This window comes from Ranitomeya imitator, chromosome 1, assembly GCF_032444005.1.
Source record: "Ranitomeya imitator isolate aRanImi1 chromosome 1, aRanImi1.pri, whole genome shotgun sequence".
Taxonomy (NCBI): domain Eukaryota; kingdom Metazoa; phylum Chordata; class Amphibia; order Anura; family Dendrobatidae; genus Ranitomeya; species Ranitomeya imitator.
Window position 1 is genome coordinate 1,134,354,306 of NC_091282.1, and position 13,749 is coordinate 1,134,368,054.

Consider the following 13,749-nt stretch of genomic DNA (forward strand, 5'->3'; position numbering starts at 1 on the left):
GAAAATACCAGGCATACAAATATTCACTCACATATAATAGAGGAATGCAGCAGGGAGTGGAGGATGGGGAAAAGCAAAGTAGGAGGAGAGAAGGGAATTATCACTCTTAAAAATCCACACAACAGTCACAGATAACTCCTCCAAACTCCTCAAATAACCACCAAAACACCTCTCCTCCAAGCCATGCAGCATAAGCTAACTCTGACGATGTGTCTCAATCAGGACCCAGATTATAAAGTGCATAGGAGTGGCTAACAGTGCACAGTTGATAGCTCAGACTCCCAGTGCTTCCAACATGGCCGATTAAGCCCTATTCTGCCAAAAGAAATTAACACAATTTAAAAACAAGGTGGAGTGCTTCTTTTCAGAGTAGGAGTAGGAGCAATCAGACAATTCTGACTCCTCTCTGTTGTGGTAACCCCATGAGACTGGATGGTCCCTCTCCTCTTAGGTCTGTAGGACACAGCATGCATGGTTTCCATAAAGAATCTCAAACTTTGATTAATCTGACCACAAAACAGTTTTACATTTTTCCTCAGTCTATTATACATGATCTTTGGGCCAGAGAAGATGGCAGCATTTCTGGATTTGGATGACTCCTGAAATCTTCTTTTGTATGATACAGCTGTAACTTGCATTTGTTGATGCGTGGCAAACTGTGTTCACAGACAATACTTTCTGACACTATTCCTTAGCCCAGTGTTCCCCAACTCCGGTCCTCAAGAGCCACCAACAGGTCATGTTTTCAGGATTTCCTTAGAATTGCACAGGTGATTGAATGCTTGCTTGTCCAGGTGATACAATTATCACCTTTGCAATACTAAAGAAATCCTGAAAACATGACCTGTTGGTGGCTCTTAAGGACCGGAGTTGGGGAACACTGCCTTAGCCCATGCAATGATTTGCTTGACAGAATCATGCCTGTTTAATGCATTGCCACCTGAAGGCCCATAGATCATGCACATGGATTCCTTCAGAATCTCTGATCTTTTGATGATATTATGTACTATACATTATGGAATATTTAACGTCTTTGCAAGTTTTCATTGCAAAACATTTTGCTAAAATTATTCCACAATTTTTAAATTGCAGTATTTCACAAATGAGTGAAACTCTGACTAGCTTTGCTTCTGAGCCTTTACCTCTCTAACATGCTCTTTTTATGCACAGTCATGTAATTTCTTTGAAAATTTACCTTTTAGCTGTTTTTCATTAGTACCACTTACTAATCCAGGCTTTTGTTAACGATGTCCCAACATTTATGAGATTTACTCTCTGTGTGTTTCTGCTTTCTCATTGTGGGCAAGTCGATCGAGTTCTGCCCTACCTTTAAAGATATATATTAATGGGTACCCTGCCTTTGTTACTAGTATATAGTATGTGTATATATCTGTGTAAATATATATACATGTACACTGCATGTGCTTAAACATAAATAAACTGAATATGTTTCTGTGTATTTATACTGTATACTTTATATACAGTACAGACCAAAAGTTTGGACACACGTCTCATTTAAAGATTTTTCTGTATTTTCATGACTAGCATTGACCTGGTCTCTAATCTGAGCTGCTGTTAACCTGTGATTTCTGAGGCTGGTGACTCGGATAAACTTATCTTCAGAAGCAGAGGTGACTCTTGGTCTTCCTTTCCTGGGGCGGTCCTCATGTGAGCCAGTTTCTTTGTAGCGCCTGATGGTTTTTGCCACTGCACTTGGGGACACTCAAAGTTTTCCCAATTTTTCAGACTGACACCTTCATTTTTTAAAGTAATGATGGCCACTCTTTTTCTTTATTTAGCTGCTTTTTTCTTGCCATAATACAAATTCTAACAGTCTATTCAGTAGGACTATCAGCTGTGTATCCACCAGACTTCTGCACAACACAACTGATGGTCCCAACCCCATTTATAAGGCAAGAAATCCCACTTATTAAACCTGACAGGGCACACCTATGAAGTGAAAACCATTCCCGGTGACTACCTCTTGAAGCTCATCAAGAGAATGCCAAGAGTGTGCAAAGCAGTCATCAAAGCGCAAAAGGTGGCTACTTTGGAGAACCTAAAATATAAGACATATTTTCAGTAGTCTCACACTTTTTTGCTAAGTATATAACTCCACATGTGTTAATTCATAGTTTTGATGCCTTCAGTGTGAATGTACAATTTTCATGGTCATGAAAATACAGGAAAATCTTTAAATGGGAAGGTGTATCCAAACTTTTGGTCTGTACTGTATATATATATATATATATATATATATATATATATATATATATATATATATATATATATATACATATACTGTATATTTATACACAGGTGTTTCTCACAAAATTGGAATATCATCAACAAGTTAATTTATTTCAGTTCTTCAATACAAAAAGTGAAACTCATATATTATATAGAGTCATTACAAGCAAAGTGATCTATTTCAAGTGTTTATTTCTGTTAATGTTAAATGATTATGGCTTACAGCCAATGAAAGTCATTATCTCAGTAAATTAGATTAACAAAAAACACCTGGAAAGGCTTCCTAAGCATTTAAAAATATCCCTTAGGGTACCGTCACACTATAACATTTCGATCGCTACGACGGTACGATTCGTGACGTTCCAGCGATATCGTTACGATATCGCTGTGTCTGACACGCAGCAGCGATCAGGGATCCTGCTGAGAATCGTACGTCGTAGCAGATCGTTTAGAACTTTCTTTCATCGCTGGATCTCCCACTGTCATCGCTAGATCGGTGTGTGTGACACCGATCTAGCGATCTAGCGATGCGATCCAGCGATGCGTTTGCTTGTAACCAGGGTAAACATCGGGTAAATAAGCGCAGGACCGCGCTTAGTTACCCGATGTTTACCCTGGTTACAAGCGTTAAACTAAAAAAAAAAAAACAGCACATACTTACATTCTGGTGTCCGTCAGGTCCCTTGCAGTCTGCTTCCAGCACTGTGACTGCCGGCCGTAAAGTGAAAGCAGAGCACAGCGGCTGTGCTTTCACTTTCACTTTACGGCCAGCAGTCACTGAGTGCGGGAAGCAGACTGCAAGGGACCTGACGGACACCAGAATGTAAGTATGTGCTGTTTGTTTTTTTTTAGTTTAACGCTTGTAACCAGGGTAAACATCGGGTAACTAAGCGCGGTCCTGCGCTTAGTTACCCGGTGTTTACCCTGGTTACCCAGGGACCTCGGCATCTTGGTCGCTGGAGAGCTGTCTGTGTGACAGCTCCCAGCGACCACACTACGATATACCTACGATCACGGCCAGGTCATATCGCTGGTCGTGATCGTAGGTAAATCGTATAGTGTGACGGTACCCTTAGTCTGTTTCAGTAGGCTCCACAATCATGGGGAAGACTGCTGACTTGACAGATGAAACACATACCATACAGATACAGACTTCCCAATCCCTGTCTGATGACAAATGCACTAGTAGGATGCAGCAGGCCTCCACTAATAAAGGCAAGAGGCAGCACAGGTGCAAGCTACTGATAAAAAGACAACCCCACACCTACCAGATTATGGAGGGGTTGGCTGCCTAGTAGAAAAAAAGTGCACACTAATTGGGCTTGCATAGGTTGCCAGTTACGCAGGTATGCAAAGTGTCTGGCTTGCAGCCTATTAATGGTGCCCATAGTATTATCAGGCGGGCTATCTAACACCATAATATGCACCACACAGGGACAGTTGCCCTAATGAATCAAGCCAACAAAAAGAGGCCTGGCTGCATCCTGCAAAAAATGATATGATAAAAAGTGCAAAAAATTAATGCATATGAAAAATACAATAAATTAGGTAGGTGAGGGGTTGTCTCTTTTATCAGTAGCTTACACATTTGCTGCCTCTTGCCTTTATTAGTGGAGGCCTGCTGCATCCCGCTAGTGCATTTGTCATCAGACAGGGTTTGGTAAGGCCGTACCTGTATGCTATGTGTTTCTTTCTATGTTAGCTGTTTTTGATATTAGTGTTAAAACTCGCAAGCATGAGGACCCTTGACGTTGGGTCGCGAGCTTATCTATTTTGGCCAAAATATTAACCAGTACCTCATTTAATGTATATATTATATTAATTTTTTGGAGTGTGGAAGGAAACTGGAGAACCTAGTGGAAACCCACCCAAACACAGGGAGAACATATAAACTCCTTGCAATAGTACTGTCACCATTAGTCTAATTGGAAGCAAAGTTTATTACTTATGTGTGCATTTTAAATTAGGGCCTGTTCACACTGTGTTTCTGCCTGTGGGTTCTGCCTGAATCCCCTATAGACCCATAGACTGCAATGACAGGAATGGAGTTTAAATGTGCTTCATGTGTGCTTTTATTTATTTTTTATGAAATTGTCCGTTTTATGGATACATTGCGATTTTGTAAGATAGGAAACTGTAAAGGGTTCTGTAAATGATTAATAGCTGCTACTCAAAGACAAGTTCTGTTAGGGTTGGCGGAACGCACCAAATATATAATTTATTAAATGGAATTGGTGCGTTCGCAACCCGGGATCCACCGTGCAGGAAAGCACCTGCTGCTAAATAATGGCGGCTCTATATGGCGGTATATACCAACTCTGTTAGCTTCACAGAGTAACTGCGAGAGGAAAGCTCTGTGCCCTGTTAGACTTTCACAGAGGCACAGGCCAACTACCCAGATGTGAGCAGTGAGTGGTCATGCATGCATACAAAACTCCTCGCCGGAGATGCCAGCATTCTAGGGGCTTATTTCAGCCGGGTCCCTGAACACATTCAAACACATGACCACATTGGCGCAAAGCATATAGCATAAGACGATACTAGCGCATGGCCGTGCGGTCATGCGCAGTTTATATAGTTGCAGCACAGGAAGCTGCTCATGAAGTTTTTGCCCTTTCAGGACCTTCCAGAAGGACCAATGGAAAGTGCTGCAGTACCTGAGCATGTTTTGCCCTTTCAGGACCTTCCAGAAGGACCAATGGAATGTACTGCAGCACCTGAGCATGTGACCGAACATGTGGCCCTCGACCTCCAATGGGAGACCCTGCCCTGGGCATGCTCAGTGTGAGTAAACAAGGACTTAGTCCCAGAGAGGCTCGCTCGCCGCAGATCAGTGCAGGGTACCATAGGAAAGCCAGAAAAGGCAGTAGTGACCCTATGCACCGAATCAGCCCCAGTGAGACGCTGGGAGCGACGTCTCCGCTGAGCAGAGCCAACTGCGGCCGATACCGAATGGGAGACCGCAGCAGACACGGATCGAGATTCCCCCTGTGCAGCAGAGGAAACTCGACTCCTAACATTACCCCCCCCTCCTAGGGCCCCCCCCTCCTTGAGCCTCACTACGCTCAAAAGCTGCGATAAGCAGCGGAGCCCGAATGTGCTCCACAGGCTCCCAGGTTCTATCCTCTGGGCCGTGACCCTTCCAGTCCACCAGATAATATTTCTTGCCACGTACCACCTTGCACCCCACAATAGCATTCACCTCAAACTCATCCGTGGATGAACCCGATGTCCCAGCAGATGACTCGGAAAACCGGGACAAATGAACGGGCTTTAAGAGGGAAACGTGGAAAGTATCGGTGATACCAAGGCGTGGAGGAATAGCCAAACGGTAGACCACAGGGTTGACCTGTTCCAGAACCTTAAACGGGCCAATGTAGCGAGGAGCAAACTTAGTGGACTCAACTCGCAGCCTGATGTTACGGGCGGAGAGCCACACTAAGTCACCAGGAGCAAAGACCGGAGCAGGGCGCCGGTGTGTATCAGCCGAAACCCTCATTCTCTCCTTGGAGGCCCGGATGGCATCCTGTGTGCGGTCCCAGATGTCACGTGCCTCCACCGCCCAGTCTGCCACCCTAGAATCGGTGGATGACACGGGCATGGGCACAGGGACATGCGGATGCTGGCCGTAATTAAGGAGAAAAGGAGTTTGACCAGTGGAATCGGCTACGGCGTTGTTCAGGGCAAATTCCGCCCAAGGTGGCAAAGATGCCCAGTCATCCTGCCTAGCAGAGACGAAATGTCGCAAATATGTCACCAGAGTCTGGTTGGTTCTCTCCACCAACCCATTTGTCTCGGGATGGTATGCAGAGGAGAGGTTTAACTCTATGCTGAGTAAACGGCAGAGCTCTCTCCAAAACCGAGATGCGAACTGGGGACCCCGATCGCTGACAATCTTATCAGGCATACCAAGCAAATGGAAAACGTGTTTAATGAACAACACCGCCAAGGCCCGTGCTGAGGGTAACCGAGGAAGCAGCACCAAATGCACCATCTTGGAGAAATGGTCGGTGACAACCCAAATAATGGAGCAGCCACGCGACTTGGGTAGACCCACCACAAAGTCCATCCCGACCATCTCCCAGGGCCTGTCTGCCACCGGTAGAGGGTAAAGCAACCCAGCAGGCCGTTGCTGAGGAGACCGATTCTGGGCGCAAGAAACGCACGCCTGAATATAGTCCTTGACATCTCGGGCCATATGGGGCCACCAGTATGTTCTCGCCAGAAGCTCAGATGTCTTCTTGGTCCCAAAATGCCCACCCACTCTGGAGGAGTGAGCCCAAGAGAGAACCTCCGGTCGCAAGTTAGCTGGTACGAAAGTCTTGCCTGGGGGCACAGACTCTAGCGAAACCGGAGCTACAGTTCTCAGGCTCTCAGAAGGGACAATAAGCCGAGGCTGCTCCTCCTCCTCCGATGACACCACGGAGCGGGAGAGAGCGTCAGCACGAACGTTCTTCTCCCCGGAGAGGAAATGGAGAGTAAAATGGAACCGGGAGAAGAACAGGGACCATCTAGCCTGGCGAGAATTCAGCCGCTGGGCCGTTTGCAGATACACCAAGTTCTTGTGGTCAGTGAAGACTTGGAAGGGAAAGCGAGCTCCCTCCAAGAGATGTCTCCACTCCGAAAAAGCCAACTTCATGGCCAGCAACTCCCTGTCCCCGATGGAATAATTCCTCTCCGCTGGTGTGAAGGTCTTGGAGAAGAAGAAGCAAGGATGCTTCCGACCTTGAGCATCCTTTTGGAAAAGGACTGCTCCAGCACCAACGGATGAGGCATCCACCTCCAAGATAAATGGCTTATCAACATCGGGGCGATGTAGGATGGGAGCGATAGAGAAGTGTGACTTGATCGAGAGAAAGACTTTGGAGACCTCCTCTGACCACAACTTGGAATTTGCTCCCTTCTTGGTGAGGGCAACCAATGGAGCTACCAAAGTTGAGAAGTGTGGAATGAACTGGCGATAGTAATTAATGAACCCCATAAAGCGCTGCACCGCTTTAAGAGAATGGGGTTCCTGCCAGTCCATTACAGCCTGTAGCTTGGCAGGATCCATAGCCAAACCCTGGGCAGAGATGATATAACCAAGGAAAGGCAAGGACTCCTGCTCAAACACACACTTCTCCAACTTGGCGTAGAGGGAGTTTGCCCGTAAGAGGTCGAAGACTTTGCGAACATCTCTCCGATGGGAGTCAATATCTGGAGAGAAGATGAGAATATCATCTAGATAGACTACGACCGAGGTGGTGAGCATATCCCGGAAGATGTCGTTCACAAAGTCTTGGAAAACGGCTGGGGCATTACAGAGCCCGAAGGGCATCACCAGATATTCATAGTGCCCATCCCTGGTGTTAAAAGCCGTCTTCCATTCATCCCCCTCACGGATGCGAATCAGGTTGTAAGCAGATCTAACTTTGTAAATACCCTCGCTCCCCGTAGCCTATCAAACAGCTCAGATATCAGGGGTAATGGGTACTTGTTCTTAACGGTGATGGCGTTAAGACCCCTGTAGTCTATGCATGGACGTAAGTCTCCAGTCTTCTTCTGTACGAAGAAGAACCCTGCCCCTGCCGGTGACACTGACTTCCTAATGAATCCTCTTGCCAGATTCTCCTGGATGTACTGGGACATTGCCTCCGTCTCCGGGAGAGATAATGGATAGACTCGACCCCGGGGAGGCTCAGCACCAGGCAAGAGGTCAATAGGACAGTCATAGGGGCGGTGAGGCGGAAGGGTCTCCGCAGCTCTTTTGGAGAACACGTCTGCATAGGGCCAATAGTGCTTGGGGAGAGAGGAAAGATCTGCGGGTACCTGTGTAGTAGCAACCTGAACGCACTCCCTCAGACATCTACCCTCGCAAGATTTACTCCAACCCAAAATTCTCCCAGAGGACCACTCAATATGAGGAGAATGGTAGCGAAGCCATGGTATCCCCAACAGGACCTCATCAATTCCCTCAGGAATGACTAATAGGGAGATTATCTCCTGATGTGATGGAGACACAGATAGCTTGAAAGGAATGGTTTGGTGGGTAATCTGTGAAGGTAGTGTTGACCCATTTACCACTCGAACGGTTACCGGCTTGGCGAGCATCACCAAGGGTATTGCGTGACGCTGGGCAAAAGCGGAAGACATAAAGTTACCCTCTGCCCCAGAATCCACGCATAGCTCGACCATAAGAGTGGATGGGCCTATGGTAATTGTCCCCTTGAAGGACAACTTTGAGGCAAACGTCGCCGTGTCTAGTGTACCTCCTCCAACTGCCACTAGACGCTGAAGTTTCCCCGACCGCTGAGGACCCTTGGAGGCAAGGTGTCCTGACTGCTGGCAAACATGACGGACCTTATGTGCACGGGCAGACAGACTTGGATCCCGCTCGTGTCACCTCTAAGGCCTCATGTGACTCGGATGCCTGGACTGGAGATTCCAAAGGTTTGGCGAAGGTGGGAGCCAGCCGAAACCTCTGCCTACACTGGGCTCGCTCCAACCTCCGCTCGTTAAAACGGAGGTCAATACGAGTAGATACGGCTATGAGCTCCTCCAGTGTGGCGGGAATCTCCCTAGTGGCCAAAGCGTCCTTCACATGGTCAGCCAGCCCCCTCCAAAATACGGGAATGAGGGTTTTATCTGGCCATTCCAACTCAGACGCTAATGTCCGGAAGTGAACAGCAAAATGGCTGACCATGGTTGAACCCTGAGTCAAAGCCAGCAGTTGGAGCGCTGTATCATGGGTGACTTGAGGTCCTAAAAAGACCTGTTTCAGAGTGTCCAGAAACCTAGGAACACTCCGCACCACATGATCGTTGCGCTCCCACAGCGGCGTAGCCCACTCCAACGCTCTGTCCGACAGGAGAGAGATTATGAATCCCACCTTTGCCCGCTCAGTAGGGAAAGGTGCAGCCAGAAGCTCGAGGTGTATACCACATTGGCTCACGAAACCCCTACAGGACTTACTGTCCCCAGAGTATCTCTCAGGCAAAGGAAGGTGAGATAGGGTCAGAACAGAGGTGGCAGTGGGTAAAGCTGCTGCAGCCACGCTAGCAGCCTGAACAGCTATTGCGGTAACATCCACCGCCGAGGTTGCACGCTCAAGAGACGCCAACCGGCCCTCCAGCAGCTGGATGTACCCCTGCAATCGCTGTTCATCCGCCATTACTTAGCCAGATCCTGGCGCTAGTATACTGTTAGGGTTGGCGGAACGCACCAAATATATAATTTATTAAATGGAATTGGTGCGTTCGCAACCCGGGATCCACCGTGCAGGAAAGCACCTGCTGCTAAATAATGGCGGCTCTATATGGCGGTATATACCAACTCTGTTAGCTTCACAGAGTAACCGCGAGAGGAAAGCTCTGTGCCCTGTTAGACTTTCACAGAGGCACAGGCCAACTACCCAGATGTGAGCAGTGAGTGGTCATGCATGCATACAAAACTCCTCGCCGGAGGTGCCAGCATTCTAGGGGCTTATTTCAGCCGGGTCCCTGAACACATTCAAACACATGACCACATTGGCGCAAAGCATATAGCATAAGACGATACTAGCGCATGGCCGTGCGGTCATGCGCAGTTTATATAGTTGCAGCACAGGAAGCTGCTCATGAAGTTTTTGCCCTTTCAGGACCTTCCAGAAGGACCAATGGAAAGTGCTGCAGTACCTGAGCATGTTTTGCCCTTTCAGGACCTTCCAGAAGGACCAATGGAATGTACTGCAGCACCTGAGCATGTGACCGAACATGTGGCCCTCGACCTCCAATGGGAGACCCTGCCCTGGGCATGCTCAGTGTGAGTAAACAAGGACTTAGTCCCAGAGAGGCTCGCTCGCCGCAGATCAGTGCAGGGTACCATAGGAAAGCCAGAAAAGGCAGTAGTGACCCTATGCACCAAATCAGCCCCAGTGAGACGCTGGGAGCGACGTCTCCGCTTAGCAGAGCCCACTGCGGCCGATACCGAATGGGAGACTGCAGCAGACACGGATCGAGATTCCCCCTGTGCAGCAGAGGAAACTCGACTCCTAACAAGTTCTTAGTTGCTAAACTTGAAATATGTGTATTAGAATTCTGTATATGAGGGATTACAGATGCTGGCCTTACTTCATATGGGAAAAACTTGGTGACCGGTTTAATGCTAAAGACAAAATACTAATTGGATTTCAATTTCTCTTTTGATCATTCGCTTTGCATTTAATTGATTGGTAAAAAAATTAAATAAATGAACACTTCTATCTTTGAAATTATTTTTACTTTGCAGTATTTTTTCCACACCTGCCTAAAACTTTTGCAAAGTACTGTAGTTAGCAAGCTTATTTCCATTTACACAGTGCTGCTCTTTAGATCACTCACCTTTTTACACTGTTGCTCTGCTTGTTCAAAATGGCCAAGAAAAAATCCAATAGGAATTTTCAATCACAGGAAAAAAGCAACACAAAAGCAACAGAAACACCAAAAAATCCAGGAAATCCCGACTGAAATGTGAAAAGAAAACAGAAATGTACTTACAGCTTTCAATTTCAAGTGTGCAGTTTTGTTCATCTAAGGGGTACCGGCGTAGATCCATCATGCATGCTGCTGTGGTTGTAATCCTAGAACAAAAATATAGAACATGTGAATGTGAATAATTTTAATATTCATTACAAGTGTATGTGCTGTAATTTGTCTAACATAGCATTGTCAAATGTCAAAATGTATCATCATTAGTGTTGAGCATTCCGATACCGCAAGTATCGGATATCGGCCGATACTTGCGGTATCGGAATTCCGATACCGAGATCCGATACTTTTGTGGTATCGGGTATCGGTATCGGATCCATAGGGATGTGTAAAATAAAGAATTAAAATAAAAAATATTGATATATCCACCTCTCCGGCGGCCCCTGGACATCACGCTGGTAACCGGCAGGCTTCTTTGTTTAAAATGAGCGCGTTTAGGACCTGCGAATGACGTCGCGGCTTCTGATTGGTCGCGTGCCGCTCATGTGACCGCCACGCGACCAATCAGAAGCCGCGACGTCATTCTCATTCCCTAAACTCCTAATTCTAGAAATTTAGGACCTGAGAATGACGTCGCGGCTTCTGATTGGTCGCGTGGCGGTCACATGAGCGGCACGCGACCAATCAGAAGCTGCGACGTCATTCGCAGGTCCTAAACGCGCTCATTTTAAACAAAGAAGCCTGCCGGTTACCAGCGTGATGTCCAGGGGCCGCCGGAGAGGTGAATATATCAATATTTTTTTTTTTAATTCTTTATTTTACGCGTTAATATGGATCCCAGGGCCTGAAGGAGAGTTTCCTCTCCTTTAGACCCTGGGAACCATCAGGATACCTTCCGATACTTGGTGTCCCATTGACTTGTATTGGTATCGGATATCGGTATCGATCATATCCGATATTTTTTTTTTTTTTTAAATTCTTTATTTATAATTTCAATAAACATAAGAAAGAACAAATTGAAATAAACAAACTCTCGTGTCATAAGTACATATGTTTTGTTGCATTACAACAAGTCGTAAGATAATCAAGAGAGATTTTATAATCGATATACACTCGTTAGATAATAACATTTGAGTATGCAAAACAAAGAACAAATTTCAGGTCCATGAAAATCAGCCTTAGATATCACAATGAGCTGTAAAAGAAAATTGTAAGGCTAGGGGGTGCAACAAAGGTGACTCACATCTTAAATGAAGTTGTTATTAAATGAGAGAGAGGAGGAGTGGACGGCAGAAAAAGTGGTTGGAGTGTGCTAAAAAGTTGGTGCAGACGCGGAGGCAGATCGGTCATCGCATCCTATTCAACAAGACCCAGAAGTGGGAGATGAAAAGGAGATCCAAGGGCGCCAAGTGGCACAAAATTTCTCATGGGATCGCGTTTCCCAACTGGACAGTTCCTCTAAGCGGTATAAGTCTTGGACTTTCAGGCTCCATTCATTAAACGATGGAGGGGTTGTTTTCTTCCAGTGTATTGATATCAAATGTTTTGCAGCTGCTAATAGAATAGGTAGTAAATCGTGCTTCTTTGGTGTAAAGGAGAAAGATGGAAGGGAGAGTAAGACATCTTGGGGCGTTAGGTCTCGATCCATTAGCTCCATGCTGTGTAGAGATTTGTTTATGTCCGTCCAGAATTGTTTTAAGTCCTGACAAAACCAGAATATATGAGCTAAGGAACCCATGGATCGAGAGCATCTCCAACACATCGGGGAATCCGTTAATCCCCAATGAAACAATCTTTCTGGGGTTCGATACCACCTAGAAAGGATTTTAAATGAGTTTTCTTGTAATAGGGTGCATCTGGAGAACCCGTGAGAATTGGCGAGTATCTGTTGGGCCTCCCGGGGGGACAATGTCACTCCTAACTCCGTTTCCCAAGAAGAGAGATATAAAGGTTTGAATTGAGTTGAGTTATTGAGGAGATTCGCATAAAGTTTAGAGACTATTTTGGTGATTGGGGATTTTAGCATCACCAGCAAATCGAGCCAGAGCCAGTCTGGAGAGTGACTAACCTTAGTTCTGAAATTTGTCAATATTCGATGTATGTGGTATTTTTGGAGGAAATTAGTGGGTTGTTTAGTAGCATTAATCGGCCAGTTATCTTTGCAGGGTGTTTGATTTGACAGGAAATGAGAAATTGGGGTGTCTGGGAGTGATGCCCAGAGTCCATAGATGTCTTCATATGTGGGGTCTACCAACCATGGAATGATCCCAATCGGAATGCTATCAAGAAAGTAACAGAATGGGAGCTGATTTGGTATAAGGGAGCGTCTTATAGATAAGGTGTTATGTAGGATCTCATCAAGTTTTTTACGTGGGCAATTGTAGGATGACCAGAGGTAAAGATCAACTTCCTCGCCTAACAGGGTAAGTTCTAGTTTTGTGTTAAAGTTTTCCGGATTAGGTTTTAGTAAGTTTAACCATCTAGCGAGGTGTATAGCTTTATAATAAGTTTTGACATCTGGGAGGCCGAGACCTCCCTTGCCTTTGGGAAGGGAGAGAATTTTAAAAGGGAGTCTGGCTTTTTTATATTTCCAAATAAATTGTGAGATCAGTTGGTTGGCTGAATGGAAAAATAAATTGGGAAGGTGTATGGGAACCATGTTCATGGTATAGAAAATTTTGGGAAATATGTAGGATTTAATGAAATTTATTCTTCCCATCCAAGATAAATAGGGTAGGTCATAAGTTTTTAGATCTGCTTGAAGCCGTGTCAGGAGGGGAGTGTAATTGCATTTGTATAGGGAAGAAGGGTTAGCTGTTAAATAAATTCCAAGATATTTTAGTTTTTCTGAAGACCAATTAAAGGGGGTGCTTTCTTTTAATTCAAGAATGTCTGAGAACCTTGCTGAGATATTTAGAGCTTCGGACTTATTTGCGTTTATTTTAAAATTAGAGATCTCACCAAAGTCCGCAAACAAGGACAATAATTTCGGAAAGGATGTTTTAGGGTTGGAGGTCAAAATTAAAAGTTCGTCTGCAAAAGCAGCTACTTTGACCTCCAATTTGCCCATCTCTAG

General features: G+C 45.6%; 1 protein-coding gene across 1 annotated transcript in view; it reads right to left on the reverse strand.

Annotated features, from left to right (window-relative positions):
* GABRB1 (gamma-aminobutyric acid type A receptor subunit beta1) overlaps positions 1-13,749 on the reverse strand; it is an 890,147-nt gene that overhangs the window by 219,336 nt on the left and 657,062 nt on the right. Inside the window, exon 5 of the mRNA XM_069744511.1 lies at positions 10,743-10,825. Coding sequence (XP_069600612.1) covers positions 10,743-10,825 — 83 coding nt within the window. The remainder of the gene's footprint in view (positions 1-10,742; positions 10,826-13,749) is intronic.